This window comes from Chelonia mydas, chromosome 9 (assembly GCF_015237465.2).
Source record: "Chelonia mydas isolate rCheMyd1 chromosome 9, rCheMyd1.pri.v2, whole genome shotgun sequence".
In the NCBI taxonomy this organism is placed as follows: domain Eukaryota; kingdom Metazoa; phylum Chordata; order Testudines; family Cheloniidae; genus Chelonia; species Chelonia mydas.
The window spans coordinates 41,850,633-41,870,720 of NC_057855.1; the positions used below are offsets into that span (position 1 = coordinate 41,850,633).

Here is a 20,088-nt window from a genome sequence, read left to right on the forward strand (position 1 = left end):
ACAGAGGAATACATGAGCATCCCCTCCCTGCTAGAGGAGGTACATATAATTCCACAGCAACACATACACAATTTCATTTTTAATACAGTTTACCACAAACGTACTAACCTTATTCAGTGAAGTTTATCTTAATTCCATAAGGTTTGTTCAGGGTATTTTAGGATATTGTCAGTCTGTCATACTTCATATGTTTTTCACAACTTCACAACTGTATCCGTTATGTTTCTAGAATATAGAGGGATACCCCGGCTTCTTTAGCAAGATGCAGCACTGGCTTTTTCACTCTCAGGAGACACAAGTGAGGTTCCCACTAGTGTCACTCTATTCCTGCAACAGAAATAGCACAAATATAACTCATTTGCTTAGTTTTATATAATACATAAAGCACCTTGCAGCAATGATCTCTCCCGGCACCTGCTGTGACTGAGGGCTTGGATTTGCTTGCTATTGCCAGTTGGCTTATTTTTATAAATTGCTTATCAAAAACTCATAATGAAACTTCTCTATTTATGGATAGAGTATATCAAATACGAATAAGCTACATTTGGGGAATTTATTGAGTTGTCCTAATTTTTATCCTCAAATCTTCAAATTAAAATTCTTGCAAATATACCCCAAAATCATGTATATGTCCATGTACCGTATTACTGATATGGAGCTCGTAAAACAATGACAGGTAAGTCAAATCGCAGGCCTTCCTGCAAATGTAGGGGCTAGACCATTTTAAATTAAAAGGTGAAGGCACTATCCTCTAGAGGGAAGTTTATAAAACCCACTCATTCTGTAAACCTAGAAATTGGATTTATCTGACTGTTTGCCTATAGTTAAATGAGTTAGTGTATTTCTTTGTGAAATTCTTTTATTCTGAAAGCAGTCTAATTGTGGGCAGAAAAATGAGTATATAACAATATTACCTTTTGATTCAATAGAGCTGCTTCCTACATTGTGTTCTGTCATAACTGCTTATTTCATGATGATTTTTTTTTTTTTAATTCTACATTTAGTAACACTTATTTCCCATAGCTGTCTTGATTCTGGAGCTTGATTTCTACTCTTTCTCTCACATCTTCAGCAAAACAGTTTGGACCAAATTCTACCTTCATTTACACCTGTCCAACCTTAATTGAAGATAAAGGGGTTATACAGGTGTAACTGGTGGATAATTTGGTTTTTATTGTATTTATTACCAATAGTGATACACAACCCATAAAAAATTCAGCTTGACTTTTAGATCCCAGTTTGTGTTGACAGAGCTAGTGATTGGGGGGGAGGGGGGGGGGGAATCTTTTAAACTGGTAAACTGAGCAGAATCTGTCTGGAAGTGATTGAGACAGATATGGAAAGCTATGATGCCACTTGTACAGAAGCAGTTTTCAGAGTGAAATCATACTTTAAGGGCATACTTTAAATGATGCATGCAGTTTCTAAAAGGAGTGTCATCCTGCCCCCTCTCTTGTCAAATAAAAATCCTGGAATACCTGTAAATCCCTAATGTTTGAAAATAGCATCATTTTTATTAAATAATAGTTCATAGTCATGTTTTCACTGAAGATGGTACTGTATTGCACTCACATTTGGCAAAATATTGAGACATTATTTAATTTTATTGTCTTAAAGTAATTTTTCATCAATAACGGGGATGCTATTATCTCTTAAGTTATCAATTCTCTATTCATAGATACTCAATTTTTCAGCCTTTTATCAGTGCTGATTAAGATGTTTTGAGATATGGTGGAAAAAGAGTAATTTCAGTGCATCTAAATATTGGCCATATTGCTTGCATAAGTTAAAAAAGTGAAAATACTGTATTTGGAAGTGTGTGAGATCTGATCACTTCCATTATACTGATGTTTTGCTACTTTCTCTTCAAGAGTAGACTGATTTAAATACTACTTACTGCAGGAATGCATTTCCTCATGAGCAGCTGTATTATTTCTTACCCAGCAGCATGCAACTGTTATAGTAAGTTTTATAATCACATACCCAGTTTACATATTTATGGGAATGTTCTTGGCTAAAATCTTAAATAGATCTGGTATCCTATGACATTCAGTTCTTCAAATGGTTGGCCTCATACCTGACATAACTGGCTCATGTAAAAAACTAAACTTTTGCAAATTAATACTTCTAATTTACAAGTAAAGGTACTTGAATGGTTGAAATCTTACAACTGAAAAGCTTTTAGTGACCTGTGATGGAAAGATTAAACTAAAACATATGGAGTCCATAATGAGTGAATGTACCAAATTTCAGTATTCTAGCTCTATGACCTATGGGAGGAACTTTTATTTAAGTGACATGTAACAAGTGTTTGTATTATATTAGATGAGAAGCTTTGTTGTAAATTAGATGCTAGTTGTTTTTTTATACTGATCCATGCTGGCTGGTTATCGTTCTCATTGGCAGGTGGAGATAGAAAATAACTGATGTTCAGGGTGACATCCTTTTTTTGTAATGACATTGTAACCTCTGCTTTGTCAGCTTCAAATGTCTTTTGTCTTCTATAGAAGTAACCCATCAGCATTTTTCAGTGTGGGATTTTCTGTTCACTTGTAGCTGGTCTAGAGTTCTGGAAGTACAATTTGTGAAATCATTTCAGGGGAAGCTATTGTGGTGTGAATGAAGATAAACAAGTTTAGGAACTAAAGCTCTGGTATTGGAGCATTTATTCTCGGAAAAGTTGTTTACTTTTGCACTAGAAAATCTTTCTGCTTCGTATTTAATTTATACAAAGGTATGAATATATTTAATGCAAGTGCTAACTATCCCTTGGAAAAGTCTGGTAACTTAGGCAGAGGGCATTCCTCATCTTTGAAAGAACTGTCTCTGTTAATGTGATCTTCAGTCTGACAGAGTATGACCCTAAATGCTTTGTTTAATCCTTGGTACTGGTAATAAAATTCTGTTGCCAGCAGCCACCTATGCATTCATTTGAAAATAAGTTTCAGTACGCAGCAACAATAAGCTAGGACAAATCCTATTGTTAGTGATTTGATTTTTCTTGCCAGCATAAATTGGAATAACCTGTATATTTTTATCTTGCTAGCATGTGACTTTGAACTGTGCTATTTGTACAGTCCCGTGGTCCTGGGTATAATTCGTAATATCTGTCTGAAACACTGAATAGTCATTTTGGTTTGATCTCTTGGATTCTTTGTTCCATCTTCTAAAAAATTAGAAACTCAAATAGTGTACAATTTAGTGATGGTTTCGTGTTCTAGTTTAACCGAATTACACTGCAGACTATACTGACGCCTTTATAATGCTTTCTGGCTCTTCATATATGCTATCACTGTTGACCCACTATTTCCACCTTTAATAGTCCTTTTGTTTTCTGTTTCCAGGTGAAGTAGGAACTGCAGAAGGAAGACCTGTACAGTTTGCAATAATGCCATTCCCCTTTGGCAAGTCCCACAAGTCTCCTGCAGACATAGTGAAGAATCTGAAGGAGAGTATGGCAGTTCTAGAAAAGCAAGATATCTCTGACAAAAAGGCAGAAAAGGTATATTTATGGTACTTTTTATGGGGTTTAATCTTTTGCTAGTGAAATATTAAACTTTAATTGGGGGAGGGAAAACAGAATTTGCAAGATTTATAAATTAACGTATGTGAACTAAATAGAGGTATTTTGATTTCCCTTCACACACTAAAGATGAAGAAAAGTTGTGTATTTTGTTAAACTGGTACTTTGATCTTTGTTGACCTTGGATCCTTCTGTCTTTGGCCACTGATATGTTTAGAATTAACTTCTCTCTAAGCAACCAACTTAGACGGAATTAATTCTCTATGGATCTAATTTTAATGGAAAAAAGATATACAGTTGTTGACTATCAATAGCAACCCTTGCACATAAGGGGAAAATTCCATATTAGTGACCTCACGCCCGCTGACATTGAGCAACAACCATTAACCTGAAGCCACGCGAGGAATACACATATGGTACCAGAATACAAATAATAATGGCCTGGATATTAAAGAAAACTTCAGTTGAAGTTGTGAATGTTTAGTCTAAAAGTACACCAATACCTCTACATGAGAATCTTTGTTAGGCAACCTTCTGTGTTAAGAAACTGTTCCAAAATAGCCCCCAACATATGCAATACAATTCTACAATTGTATAAGAAGATCGCCTTTGTTAAGCAACCAGTCGTTGTCAGTTGTTTGAGCTGATGACATAAGACAAGTCACACTGCATCTTCTTTATTAAATGACACCTGTGGAAGGTCCTCCCTAAGACCCATGTCTCCTACAAGAAATCAGCTAATAAGTAATGGTTATGTTGTGTATCAGTGTCTGCAGTAGTGTATTTTGTTTCAAATAAAGTTTGTTATGATTTGGAACTGTCAGGACTGATGAGGTTACCGACTAACTCTGACCCATGTAGCAACCTGATCTTAATCATTACTCTTGTCCTCTTTCCCTGTTTCTCTTATTACCTATTACATCTTGTTTCAGATTATATTGTGAACATTTTGGTGCAGGAACCATGTGTTCGTACAACACCAAACACAATGGGTTTCTAACCCTTATTTTTGGAGCCTTTGGGGTGCTACTTCAGTGCCAATAAGTTGTTAATAAACAACGGTAAAAAGTATCTGGAGGTCTCCTGGTGAGATGAATAGCATGGGAGGCACATACAGATCAATAGTGGATGGAATTAAGTGTTAATTAAAAATTTCATTATCATGTAAGAGAAGGATTAGTGTGTTTTCCTAATTAGTGTTCAACCTGCATTGTTAGATAATTTTCTTTTTTCCAAAACAACTGCCAAAGGACAAGGCTATCTAGGAAAATATGAACAAGCCATCAGCCACCTAAATAACTGCTTAAGGAAGTACTCTCAAGTAAGGTACAAGAACCATGTGGCCTTCCCTCTACAATGCTGGTGCAAGAAGTTCATCTGGAAAGACCTTAACTTGAAAGAGGCAGTAAGTGAGTGGGTAATATTCTACAAAGGGAACCAGTATTTAAAAACAATAAAACTCACAAATCCCAAAGCCATAACTAAAGATGAAATTTAAAATGTTCTGCAAGCCAGCTTGCAAGCAAAGGTGTAAATCAGCATGCAATTTTTATTGCTCTGTACATCAAAATAAACATTCTGTTATATTGGCTAATATGGGATATTGTTACCCATTCTTGATGGGAAGTGTGAAGTAAATCTGGAAATTTTTACACAGAGGATGTAGTGATTGGATATTCTTTTTTGATTAAGAGATCTCAGAATATACTTTCAAACTCCAGATCTTTTAATAAATAATAATAAAAAAAAAAGTAAATTTGTTCTCTGTACAAATAGTATTCCGGGTAGGGGAAGTCCCTCAAGCGCATAGTAGAGATAAATGGTGACTGATCTTTCATTAGAATGATTCATAGAGAGCCTTTAAACTTGTATAATGGATGTAGGGTAATTTCTGAAAATAGATCAACGGTAACCTAAAGAAAAGAATGTGATTACAATTTACTTCAGTGATTAGTACTCTGGGCTTATTTAAATTTTCTGTAGCCAGAGTGTAAACATTTTCAGGTAGAAACAACAAATTGTTTGGATGTGAAACTCTAAACTTGAGGCCTCTTCAATGAGACTATGTAAAGATATTTGTTTGAAGTTATGTATATGCTGCATTAAATGCTCACAGAATCGAAGCCTTGATGCGTACATACTGTATCCTGAATATAGAATGTGTAGTGCACTGAATTTGGAGGGGAAAAAATTGATTGAAAAATAAGCTGTACATGTTATCTGCGGATACAAACCAAAGGGGTATTCATCACTCAGATTATTTTAAACTTTGTATGTGTTTCAGGATATAAAATACTGACTTTCAAATCCACACTATACTAAAATGATAATTGTCCTTCCTCTGCAAAACTCCCTCTCTGGACTCAGTGACACCCAGAGACACTTACCTCCTGCAACATATTGCTATAGTTCTTGAGGTCACTGACATCTAAATACTCAAAGCGAGGATATAAAAGGGCTCAAGGCCACAAGCACACTTAATTCCTTTCCTTATTCTCTCATTACTATTCCTTTTCCCTGTTGGTAGTTTTAGCTTAATTTTTTAATGATTTAGTTTTACTATTTTTAACAAAAATATTTTATTGGCAATCTGCTTAGTGTAACTGTGTAGTTTAACTGAGTATCATCATAGTTTAGCTTATGGATCTGAAACATTGTGGATCACAACTGAAACTCAAAGACCTTCCAATCTAATTTGAAATGAGGTAAGACAAGGCAGGTAACAAACAATAGGAGAAAACTGCGGAGGGCATATTTTAAAGTTACATGGGTGAGTTGTTGCACAAGCTGATAGTTCCAAATCATCAGATTTTTTTCCTCTCATATAAACATATCGGTATTTTGTTGCACAACCCAAACATCACTGTTTGGTTGATTTCTTGTAGATGCCATATGTAATCAAGCATTATGCCTCCTGCGCAGTGGAAAAAAGTTGATGAATGTACATTTACTGTCTGAAATGTCTGGGACAAGAGCATTCACCAAGAGACTTCTCAGAATAGGCTGGCTTTATCCTGTGGGCCCACCTGGGACAAACATACAGGCTGATGATCTTGAAAGCCCACTCTCTTGCCTCTGAATCTGAGACTAATCATGCTTGGTTTGAAAACTGGACATTTGAAAATCTAAGGAGTCAGATCCCTGTGGATTTGTGTTTTGTTAGATTATACTACCCAAATAATTGTATCCCCAAATAGGAAACTGTTGTAGAGCTGTTTCCTCTGTCCTCCTGGAGTGTACCGTGGCCAAGGACCCCAATGATGCATCATAAGAGATGTAATCTGGCTAGGGAATCATGCTTATTGAGAACTGGGGACATGAGGCACCACAGCAGCATTTCCAAATGGAAATATTTTGGTTTTCAATGAAAAATTGAATTTTTTTTGGAGAAAGCAGTTACTTTTTGTAGAAAAAAAATCGTTTGGTGGAAAACCCCTGTTTTCCGTAGACCACCAGTTTTGATGGAAGACTTTTGACCCAGCCCTACATATGGACAATATGCTTATTTTTTGTGTTGGCCTAAGTCAGCCCATATTGAAAAAAATGTTTGTGCACATGTACATCTTAATACTTATTCATCTTCGTTTTTAAGGCCTAGACTGCAGTTTTCATCCTCTCTGCAATATAATCTTCCAGTTACTCTTTTAAAAGATCAACACCCTTACCTCAAGATGAATGGAAGCTGGTTATCTCAACACGTATCATGGAAGATTGGCCTATCAAGAGGAAAAAAAGGCTTATTTTTCCCCCCTTAGTTATTTCTGGAAGGTAGTTCACCATATCATAGCTCATAATTCTGTGCTACCAAAGGGGTAGCAAAATCACATCTCTCTCCCAGATTTCCAAGCTAGTACAACTTTTACCCTCTTTCTCTGTCTTTTATCTCTTCTTCTGCTCCACTTTTCACTCTTCTTGCTCCTTTCAGGGACCTGCCAAATAGCCATAATGAACACAGGTTGAGCAGTGTGTCCATTGTATTAGTGTTGATTACCTGTGATGTAAAGGATATCCTTGTCCCTCCAGGATAAGTGAATTTTTGTTTGTTTTTTAATACTTACTTTTTCTTCACTTAATTTTAAGACAGGTAAACAAATACATGCAATTTCATATTTTCCCTACACTTGGCCATGTGAAATTTAAAATATGTGATCTAAAGATTACACAATGCAGTACAATAGAACTGGTTTATAGTGAAGACAAAGGGAAGCCCTGCCTTTTTAATGGATTGCAGTATGAAAATTTCAGTTCTGGTTAAAACGAACCTATGTTTATAGGGAAATTCTGTGGAAGAAAAGTTTTTGCAGTACAAAAGAATTCCACTGTAAATGTACTTATTCTCTTCAGCTCTTATGGCTGAGACTCCAAACACAAAGTTTGTATATTTCTGCTCTTGCACTGCATTAGCATAGTTTTTGTATTTAATATGTAGCTTATAATATTTCCCATGGAGCAGTAGCAGAAAATATTACTGTTACTATGACATCATATAGTCCTGTTACTATTCTGATACACCATTTTATAAATTGATGCTCTTGGAATGTAGGATTGTAAAGAGAAAATTTGAATAGAAGTTTTTTCAACTTTAAATGATAACCCTGACATTCCATTAGGAGGATGATTTATCTTTATTACAAATTTTGCCTTTCTTTCATTCTCAGAAGATGGAAAGAGGCCGATTATAAGATGCTGGACGGTGTATGCACACGTTCACACAAAGCATGTGCTACATGATCAGCATGGAAGAAATTTGAGAGATACAAATACATGAGACATTAAAGATAGTGTCACATCTTTTTCAATACACGAGTAGTCTTCCTAGTATCTGAACAAAATGTGTTTCATTATAGCTCAGAGTTCAAGGATTTTTTTTTTTAGGGTAACAATTTATTCTCCACAATTTATTTCTGAATGTTTTATAGATTTGCAGTACATACTAGAAGACTCAAAATTGGCTAATTAGACACTAAATCTTTTGAAAAGGAAGCTGATACTACCTCTCTTGACACTTTCTTTGGTTTTCGTCTACTCTGATTACATATGCTTGTGCCACTCTGCTGAAATGCAATCCATTCACTTCTTTCAGTCAGAGGGAGCAGCCTGCTGACGTAGATAGTTATTGGAGGGGGTGAGAAGAGCGGGGAGGAAGAGTCTCTTCAGAAGATAGAAAATTGTTAACTCATGACTATAAACTTTAGACTAATCCTTGTACATCACAATGTGCTATTAATAGTTTCCCCTTGTCCATGTATGTTCAGAACAGTGACAAAGGATTTGACTTTTGTTACCGTTTGGATGAGGAGAGAACTTTTTCCATATGTTTAGTTCCATGTTCAAACATTTCCTTTAATATAAATTGGACTTAGCTAAGAACATTAATATGTATTTTATTTTCATCTTTTCCCCCTCTTTGGTTTGCCTCAGCATTTATTTTTACACTGCCAATTTATTTGGTTTGTGACGCACGTGATTGCTGTTGTGAAGGTAAATATTTATTCATGTAATAAACTTGTTAGACTTGCTCTTCCCTACTTTCTGACTTTGTATCAATCTACTCTATGGCTCCAGTCTTGGCCCTCCCCCTTGCCTTGACTCGTCATTTGGGAACTGTTTGTCTAGATTGTCGATCAAGATAGGTGAGGTAATATATTTTATTGGACCAACTTCTGTTGGTGAGAGAGACAAGCTTTCGATCTTACATAGAGCTCTTCTGATTCAGAGTTCGAAAGCTTGTTTCCCCCACCAGCCGAAGTTGGTCCAATAAAAGGTATTACCTCACCCACCTTGTGTCTCCAATATCCTGGAACCAACACCGCTACAACACTGCATATGTAGTCCATATCACAGAAAAGGGAGGGGGAATGTAACTTCCTATCTAAGACCTTGAAATCAAAACCTTCCCTTCTTCTTTAGCTAATGACTCCTTAAAATGGCCTGTACTGTATATATGTACAATGCAGGATGCTGTTGTATCGGATCCTAATTTTCAAAGTGAAATATAGTGTCATATTGACTACAAGTCATAAATAAAGCTTTTATCGTAGTTTCATTCAGTGAGCTAACGTCTTACTTTACACTGAGTCACTGTGAAATGCAGATATATAAAGTCTGTTCACAGCTGAAGGAAAAGTTAAAGATTAACATCTTAACTGGTTCTCTGCCTTGTATGTTTCATGGAGCTGTTGGTCAGAGGGAGAAGTCAGTTATACAAGTTGTTAGAAGTAATAAGTTAGAGAGTATGCACCTACACTAAGGAATCCGGTTCTTTAATGTTGCCTTTACAAATGGTTCTCTACTGAAAAATTGGTGTAATTTTTACCTTAAAGTATAGATTAATAATGCTGATCCAAATTGGTGGTCATAATGAGAGATTGTGCAGAAATGCATACATTTTAGTGGTATTTCCAAAACACACGTTTATAATACTATAATAATAAGAACCTAAAATAAAATATTCAGTAACCTCAGTATTTTCCACCAGTTGCTGCTGTGTAGAATGCATTCTTTTGAGATAACAAATAGTAAATGCAGATGCAGAGCTACAGCTCGTTAGCCTTTTTGACGATTTTATAGCATAAAAGTGCAAAGACAATGTATTCTTTCCTTAGCTTAGATATTTAACATGTGAATTTTCACCCTTAACCTTTTTCTATCATTTCTATTAATTAAGATGATGCTTCTAAGCCCTCTTTCTTCATGAAAGATTTTGCAGCTCAAGAACTGTAGCTATATGAACCCTCTAAACAAAATATTTGGGATTTGCATGGCTTAACTGTGGGGGAAACCTGAAGGGCTGCATGTGTCTATGTAAAATAGGCTCATGTGTCTCCACTGCTATTTTGAGAGTAAACCATAGGGATGTTTGTGGATATTGAAAGACATACAACCTGTTCTGGTATAATAAGTGATTTCATACCTTGTGTTTTAATTGATGCCCTAGTTTACTGAAGTGAACATGTTATTTGTTTCTTAAACCTCTTTTCCTTTATTTATATTTTAGTTTCGGACATTTACTCCACTGATTCCCAAATGTGGTCAGTTTTTCCCAACTTTTTTTTGTCAAACAATGTTCTGTGCTCACTCTTTGCCAGCATTTAGTTAGAAAAGTTTACCTGGCTTATTCTGAGAAAAATGACAAATTTTCTGATGGCTGAATGTTAACCTTACCTTTCACTTGACTTCCTTCAATTTTCAGATCAGTTGCTTTGTGTCTTTCAATTTACACTGGGGACTCCTTACCCAAAGGAGGGATCCATGAATGTTGAACATTTGTATAGCCCTTTCTGTTACATAGGAAAAACTTGTCAGTACTTTTGTAGGTGGCAATTCCTTTTCTTTGTACTAATATCTTAGTTAATTTTATTTTCACTTAGCACTCTAGTGTAGATATTTAGCTTACGCTATAAACCTGTCTTAATGTCTAGAAAGAGAAATTCCACAATACTATAATAGAGCTCTTCCTTGATCCCTGTAGTTGAATCAGTCTTACTTAGTATTGGCTTTAAATACAATGAAACTGATTTTCAATGACCACACAAATTACCAGCAAAAATTAGTTAGATAGTAGGGCGAGTATAGTTAAGGTTAAGACGATCTTACTGCTTTCTAGTAAAGGTGAAGCAGTGGGAACATAGTCGCTTTAGACTGAAAGTTGCTTATGTCTTTTTTTTTTTTTTCTCCAGATAGTGTTTTGCCTAGGTTTCACTCTGACCATAATCCATCTAAAAGTGGCACTGATAATCATGAATGATCAGTTCCTCTAGCATATGACATGTAGGGGGACAGAGCTGGATTCTAAATGAGCTTGCCTTCTGGTTCTGTTGTCTATAGAGTTAGATCAAGAGGAACTTATGGAGAGGTAAGAGTCTCTTAGTAGTCAAGTTTCAGAGTAGCAGCCGTGTTAGTCTGTATTCACAAAAAGAAAAGGAGTACTTGTGGCACCTTAGAGACTAATCAATTTATTTGAGCATAAGCTTTCGTGAGCTACAGCTCACTTCATCGGATGCATAAAGTGGAAAGTACAGTGAGGAGATTTTATATATACACACAGACCATGAAAAAATATACACTGTAAGGAGAGTGATCACTTAAGATGAGCTATTACCAGCATAATACTCTGGAGAGCAAGCATATCCTGAAAAGATAATGATGAATGAAAACAAATCCACTCTGCAACTGCCATCTTCAGAGATCGCCTGGAAAGCAGGAGTGTCCATTGTGTCTCTGAGTGTAGTGAAAATCTTTTTATCTCAATATTTTTGTGGCATTTGTACCTTGATTCAAAGACTGTCTTATTAAGCATGTGCCAGCCTCAGGGGTACTAGGACATTCCAGCTAATTATTTTCTGTTCACAGTCAGCAAAGGAGTTATCTAATGATTCTAATTGACACAGTGTTATTGGTTGTAGCTTCTGTGACGCTGGCTGACCAGGTCATGCTAAAGTATATTCAGGTCAATTCACTTATGTAGATCAAAGTAATGGTTAGATTATAAGAGTGCATTGGGCAGGGGTTTTCAAACTGGGGGTCGGGAGGGTGATTGAACTCAGAGGCTTGCTGTGTGAAATGGGTCGCCAGTGCAAAAGGTTTGGGTGTTTAAACTTAGTGAAAACTATTGGAACATTCTTTGCATTGTTTTCACCTATCTGTTCTTGTCATAATGTAATAGCAAACATTTATATTGTAAATACCCCTGTAACTAAATAAGTCATCAATAGACATCAAAGAAGCATTGGGGAATGCTAATGAAGGACTTTATCAGAAAAGGTGCAAATTTCAGAATAAGTGGGCATTGTGGTGGGGACCTGAGGTCAAAGACTCAAAGTGCATTCCACACTCATCAAAGAAAAGCCCATGTGGGTAGAGACACTGTCAGTTTGCTTTCTGTGTGAAGATACTGTAAATATGGATTCAAAGAAAGATCCTTTGTATCTGGACTGTTTGGATTCTAACAGGGCCGAATAACGGAACGAGAAGATGGAGATTCCCAGAATTATTCTGGGTGGCAGTTTTACATCTGCGCCATCATATGGAGTTACAAACTGTGATTTATCTGTTATATTTTAGCTGCTTTAAGCTCTCATTAACTCTCTTTTCTTTGCTAATAAATCTTAAGTTCGTCTATTATAGATTTGGTTGCCAGCATTGTCTTTGGTGTAAGATCTGGGATAAATGACTAATCCCTTGGGACTGGGAGAAATCTGATGTGGTGTGCTTTTTTTGTTTTAATAACCTTTTATCACAAAGTTCAGTTTGTCTGGGTGGCAAAAGGGACTGGAGGACTGTCTGTGACTCTGTGGTAAGAGTGGTATAGTGATCCAGGAGTTCACATTGGTTACTGGCTTGGTGAAATTTAATTACAGAACATACCATCAGTTTATGGTGTCTACTCTTTTTTTTTCTGACAGTCAGCCCTGAGATAGGCACTCATAGTAGTGAGCCACTCCAGACAGCGTGACAGCTTCTATTCAAGGATCCTTTAGTATCCTTTATCCAGACTTTAGTCAGTCCCAGTGTTCAGTTTCTGTTTTGATAATTTGTCACAAACACCAATAGTGCATACTGACATGATCCTGAGCAAGCTGTATCAAACTTGAGTTGCTATGTCTTGGGCTTGTGATAGACTATGCTAAAGGTTTGTGTCTGCAGCAGGCAGATAGATTAACATCGGAGCCCTAACACAAAGGGCACAAAATACTCAAAACAAAAAAAAACCCTTCAGCTACATCTACATCTTCTCAGCCATCTGTGTCCTCCAAGCCACAGTTGTGATGGCTTGGTAAAGAGTCTCAATCATCCAATCAATAAGATTTTACAGCTGCAACACCTTACTTTACCTCCCTTCCACCTTTTGGATGCCACCTCTCTTAGGCTGCATGGAAGAACATAACATTGGACAAATAGGTTTGGGAAGGCATAACATCTGGTTATGCTGTCTATTTCAAATCTGTCCCTTCTGCCCATTCTCCCTCAGAAAGAATAGAGGGTGGAGGACAATTTTGGACCTCAAGTCTCTAAACAGATATGTAAAATAGAGGAAATTCAGGATGGTGACCCATGCAGCGATAATTTCCTCTTTAGAATTAGGAGATTGGTGTGTGACCCTCAAGCTACAAGATGCGTATTTTTATGTCACTATTCACCCTTCACTCAAGAGGTTTCTTAGTTTTCTAATGAACGATGAACACTATCATTCTGCCCAAGGGTATTCTCATCGATTCTGGCGGTAGTTGCTGCCCTCCTACGTCTTTTGGATATAATCAGTTTCCCATATCTGTACAATTGGTTGATTGGGGTAGATCGTATCGGGAAGTGTTGGTGTCAGTAATGGTGGTGTGTGGTCTGTTTCACAATCTGGGCCTTGATATCAATCTTGAAAAGTCTGTTTGACTCCACTACAACTTTTAGACATCCCGTAGACAGCAGTAAAGACATCAACTTCTAAGGGCTTGTCTACACTACACAGTTTTGATACAACTATACTAGCAGCTCTAGTTTAGAAACGTTAATTACCCTTAGCGAAATAAGGTATATCAGTATAATCACCTTTATACCAGCATAACTGCATCCACATTAGTCTAAATAGACTTTAAGGTCAGAAGGGACCATCATGATCATCTAGTCTAGGGGCTCTCAAACGTCATTGCACTGTGTGACCCCCATCTGACAATAAAAATTACTACACAACCCCAGGAGGGGGGACCGAAGCCTGAGCCTGCCCAAGCCCTGCTGCCCTAGGCGAGGAGGCCAAAGCTGAAGCCCAAGGGCTTCAGCCCCAGGCAGCAGGTGGGTGGGGCGGGCCTGTAACCTGAGCCACACAGCCCAGAGCTGAAGTCCTTAGGCTTCAGCCCCAGGTGGTGGGGCTTGGGCTTCAGCTTTAGCCCCGGGTCCCAGCAAGTCTAATGCCAGCCCTGGCGACCTTATTAAAACAGAGTCGTGATCCACTCTGGGGTCCTGACCCACAGTTTGGGAACCGCTGATCTAGTCTGACCACCTGCAAATTGCATGCCACAGAATTTCACCTGTCCACTCCTGTAATAGACCCCTAACCTCTGGCTGAGTTACTGACGTCCTCAAATCACGGTTTAAACACTTCAAGTTACAGAGAATCCACCATTTACGCTAGTTTAAACCTACAAGTGACTTGTGCCCCATGCTGCAGAGGAAGGTGAAAAACACCCAGGGTCTCTGCCAATCTGATCCGGGGGAAATTCCTTCTTGATCGCAAATATAGAGATCAGTTAGAGTGATGCTGAGCATATGGTCAAGTCCCAGCAGCCACACACCTATGCAAAAATTCTCTGTAGTAACTTAGAGACCTCCCCATCTAGTGTCCCATCACCAGCCATTCGAGATACACACTGCTAGCAGTCACAGATTGACTACATGCCATTGTAGGCAGTCTCATCATACCATCCCCTTCATAAACTTATCAAGCTCAGTCTTGAAGCCAGTTAGGTTTTTTGCCCTCACTGTTCCCTTTGGAAAGCTGTTCCAGAACTTCACTCATCTGATGGTTAGAAAATTTCACCTAATTTCAAGCCAAAACTTGTTGGATATAAACTGGCCATCGTTTGTTCTTGTGTCCAAATTGACACTTAACTTAAATAACTCCTCTCCCTCCCTGGTATTTATCCCTCTGATGTATTTATAGAGAGCAATCATATCTCCCTCAGCCTTCTTTTAGTTAGAACTTTAGTTACTTAGAACAAGACAAGCTCGAAGTCGTCTCCCATAAGGTAGGTTTTTCCTAGTAGCCCTTCTCTGCACCTGTTCCAGTTTGAGTTCATCTTTCTTAAACATGGGAGACCAGAACTGCTCACTGTATTCTAGATGGGGTCTCACCAGTGCCTTGTATAGTGGTACTAACACTTTTCTGTCTCTACTGGAAATACCTCCGCTAATGCATCCTCGGACTGCCTTAGCCTTTTTCATAGCCACATCACATGGCAATTCAGTCATCCTGTGATGAACACCAATATACCCAGGTCTTTCACGTGCACTGTCACTTCCAACGGATGAGTCCCAAGCTTATAGCAGAAATTCTTATTAGTGAAAATAGAAAGGTCATGCAGGGTAGAGACTATTAAATTTCATCCCATTTCTATTACTCCAGTTTACAAGGTCGTGCAGATCATCTTGTATGATATTCTAGTCCTCCTCCATATTGGCAATACTTCCCAACTTTGTGTCATCCACAAATTTTATTAGCATGCTCCCAAATTTTGTGCCAAGTTCAGTAATAAAAACATTAAATAAGATTGGTCCCAAGACTGATCCCTGAGTAACTCCACTAGTAACCGCCCTCCAGCCTACAGTTCACCTCTCAGTATGACCTGTTGTAGTCTCGCCTTGTCAAGGTTCCTCCCCCACTCTGAACTCTAGGGTACAGATGTGGGGACGTGCATGAAAACCTCCTAAGCTTACTTTCACCAGCTTAGGTTAAAACTTCCCCAACGTACATATTAATTTTATCCTTTGTCCCTGGATCTCCACTGCCACGACCAAACTCTAACTGGGTTTACTGGGAAACGTAGTTTGGATACGTCTTTTCCCCCCAAAATCCTCCCAACCCTTGCACCCCACTTCCTGGGAAAGGTTTGGTAAAAATCCTCACCAATTTGCATAGGTTGACCACAGACCCAAACCCTTGGATCTGAGAACAATGAAAAAGCATTCAGTTTTCTTACAAGAATTCTTTTTTAATAGAAGGAAAGAAATCCCCTCTGTAAAATCAGGATGGTAGATACCTTACAGGGTAATTAGATTCAAAACATAGAGAATCCCTCTAGGCAAAACCTTAAGTTACAAAAAAGACACACAGACAGGAATAGTCATTCTATTCAGCACAGTTCCTTTCTCAGCCATTTAAAGAAATCATAATCTAACACATACCTAGCTAGATTACTTACTAAAAGTTCTGAGACTCCATTCCTGGTCTATCCCTGGCAAAAGCAGCATACCGACAGACACAGACCCTTTGTTTCTCTCCCTCCTCCCAGCTTCTGAAAGTATCTTGTCTCATTGGTCATTTTGGTCAGGTGCCAGCGAGGTTACCTTTAGCTTCTTAACCCTTTAAAGGTGAGAGGATTTTTCCCCTGGCCAGGAGGGATTTTAAAGGGGCTTACCCTTTATATTTATGACACCCCTCTAACCACTTTTTTATCCACCTTTCAATTCTCATATTAATCCCCATCTTCTCCAATTTAACTAATAATTTCCCATGTGGATCTGTATCAGATGCCTTATTGAAATCCAGGTAGATTATATCTACTGCACTTCCTGTGTCTGAAAAGATGAGTTTACTAGAGAATTGTACTGCTTTAAATATGTCTATTTCTCTATAGATATAATTCTAGTGATACAAAAGCTGTGTGTAAGACTGTCCCGAATTTTCCCTCACTCCCTAAAACAGCTCCAGTCTGCAAGCAAATGCAATCATGTTTTCCCTCTGACTGGTGAGCAGCAAGGTCTGGAATTTGTTGGTCTGACTGTTTGACTCAAGATCATCATTAAATATGCCATAACCTAGAGAAGGCTCTCCTTAGAACACTGAGAACTACAATTGTCTGTAATACATTGATGAAGAGGTAACTCACCTTGTGCAGTAACTGAAGTTCAAGATGTGTCCCCCTGTGCATGCTCCACTTCAGATGCGCCTGCACCTTTGATCAGAGATTTTTGGTAGCAGGGTCTGTTCAGCCCACACATGTGCTCCACACATCTTTATGCACTGCACCAAGGCTATATAGGGCTGCGCAGGTGAACTGGCCTCAGCTCCTTCTCCACTACAAAGTCCCATAAGGGACACATTGAAGCACAGCAGGAGGGCAGGCAGTGGAGCACCCACAAAGACATGAATATCAAAGAAGTCAAGTTACTGCAGAGGTGAGTAACCACTCCTTTGAGTAGTGTCGCTGTGGGTGCTTCACATTAGGTGACTCCTGAGCAGTACCCACCTCAGGAGGCGGAAGGTTCGGAGCAGTGTTCAATATGGAAGAGAGAACTGCATTACTTGCAGCAGCATCTGATCTTGCCACAGCTACCAATACATAACTAGCAAAAGCATGAACAGAGGACCAAATTGGCACTCTACAGATGTCTGCAATTGATATACCCTTAAGTAAGGTTATAGATGCAGACAGTGCTATTGTAGAATGCTGTTACTCTCAAACCCTGAGTTCTGTTATAACAGATCTAAATACAACTGGAGATGTCCTCTAATTTTTGTTTCAAAATTACTGAGCCCTTGTTTCTGTCTGCAATGGATACAGATAGTGTAGGAGAGCTTCTAAATTGGTTGTTCCTATCTAGGCAAAAGGCTAATGCCCTCTTGACACCTAGGAAATGGAATATGGCTTCTTGACTAGTACATTGTGGTTTTTTGGGGAGGATGGCAAAGAAGAGATGTTTGATTTACATGAAATTCTCAGGACACCTTAGCTAAAAATCTTGGATAGGCCCACAGCCACACTTACTCTGTGGTGAATACTACAAATGCAGGGGTCTGACATTAAAGTCCCCAGTTCTCCACTTCTAGCCTCCAATTCTCAAACCCTTTGGGTAGAAGTGATACCTGTCCAGAAGGCTATCTGCACTGATAAATCTATTAAAGGCCATGTAGCTAGTGGCTCAAAAGGAAGTATCATAAGGCAATTAAGGACTAGGTTCGTGTCCCAGCTAGGAGTAGGATCTCTGATCTGTGGGAAGCAATTTGACAAACCTCTTTGGAACCTTGCCATAGTTGGGTGAGGGAAGAGTGGAAAAACCTCGTATGGGTGTGTGAAGAGCTGTTATTGCCACTAAGTGAACCCTAATGAAATTCGTAGAAAGACCCAATGTTTTCAATTCCAACAAGTAATCTAATACTATAGGAAGAGGAGAGTGAGTCAGCGAAATCTGAGGACTGCTACACCAAAGATAATATTGTTTCCATTTCTGGAGATATTTCTTGTAGATTCTTTTCTACTATTTCATAAAATGTGTTGTACCTCTGACAAACAAGATATCTATAGTCCTGACAACTGTTGAGGAACCACGCTTGGAGCCTTAGAATATGTAGGTTGGGGTGACCTGTTCGACTGGCATCTTGAATCAGTAAAAGAGGACTGATCAGAAGACACCACAGAGGGCAAGAAGAGAATCTTATTAGATAGGGATACCAAACTCGTCTTGGCCATGTTGGTGTAATCAATAGTACTCTGTCCAACTCTTGTTTGATCTTGTTGAGAACCTTTAACAGTAATGGTGTCAGTGGATACACATACAAAAGACCCTTCATCCAGGAGATGAGAAAAGCAACTTCTAGGGATTGGGGTCGAGAACCCTTCTTGAACAATACCTGATGCATTTTGGTCAGGTCCGTCCACCATTTGAGTGACTGTATAACCCACTGTAGAACAGACAGTAACCTGCCTATCCTACTTTTGCTTGGTTTCTAAACCATTCAAAACCATCCCTGTAGACCTTGGAGATGTAATCTGGCATGTTGCACTACAAAGACACAAGCTGACATATGTCCCGGCAATTGAAGACATCTCTGTTACCTGAATATTAGTGATGAGATTTGCTAGTGCAAGAAATCTACTGGAAGGAAAGCACACTCTGCTTCTTCAGACTTGTATCAACTGAAATGAAAATGTTCTTTTCATATTGACTGATACGGAAGCCTAACAGCATAAAAGAGACTCGATAGGCACACAGTTTATAGAAATGTATTTACCTGAGCAATTTATTAGCGATGGGAGTGTTTCGGGGTAATGTTTTCTGGGTTGATCACATGCACTAATCCATTTTACAGATTGGGAACAATTTGGCTCTTCTTTATCTTCTCTTTATTATTACTGAAATGGTTTCTGTAAGTGCAAGGTTGAGAGGATGAGAAAAGGGAAGATGTTTTCATAATTTACTGTATTGTCAACTGAGTCTCTTGCATCTTGCCTCTAGGTCAGATTAGTTTATATGTACCAAATAATAGTTTTAATCCCCAGAGTCTCAGGATTTTTTACAGGTGATGTTGTGATTTTTTTCTTTTAAATGGAAGTTTGCAGTTGATCAGAACAAAACACTGTGAGGTTTACAAAGACAAGCAGAATTCTTTTAGCTTTGAAAGTCACTGTATCTACTCTTCATTTTGTTTCTTCAGGCCACTGAAGAGGTTTCGAAAAATCTGGTTGCCATGAAGGAAATATTATATGGCACAAATGAAAAAGAGCCACAAACAGAAGCTGTGGCACAGCTTGCTCAAGAACTGTACAACAGTGGTCTTCTTAGCACCCTAGTAGCTGACTTACAACTCATCGATTTTGAGGTAAGAAAATAGTTACAAAACTTCATGAGCCACACACTTGGTAAGTTGCATTCTGACCATCGGAATTCCTATTTAATTTGAGTAAGAGGTTCACTTCCTATCTACACAATTTTATTTTTTCAATGCTGCTAATGATCGCAATTGTATTTTAAGATTTGATTAGGAAACATTGCTATGAACTACTTGGTAAATTAACCAGATGCATGAGATTAACTTTCTATGAGTTTGGAAGAATAGATCACATAAAAATGAAAAGTAG

At 38.2% G+C, this 20,088-nt stretch overlaps 1 protein-coding gene across 8 annotated transcripts in view; it reads left to right on the top strand.

Annotated features, from left to right (window-relative positions):
• The window catches only part of CAB39 (calcium binding protein 39), a 67,717-nt gene that overhangs the window by 31,126 nt on the left and 16,503 nt on the right, over positions 1-20,088 (top strand). For 7 of the 8 annotated variants that reach the window (XM_027824906.3, XM_043522749.1, XM_043522750.1 and 4 more), the window contains 2 exons: positions 3,345-3,502; positions 19,665-19,829. In XM_027824906.3, coding sequence (XP_027680707.1) covers positions 3,389-3,502; positions 19,665-19,829 — 279 coding nt within the window. In that variant the 5' untranslated portion in view covers positions 3,345-3,388. Of the gene's footprint in view, positions 1-3,344; positions 3,503-4,773; positions 4,929-19,664; positions 19,830-20,088 lie in introns of those variants that run through there. The other variant, XM_037908309.2, reaches the window with a different exon arrangement.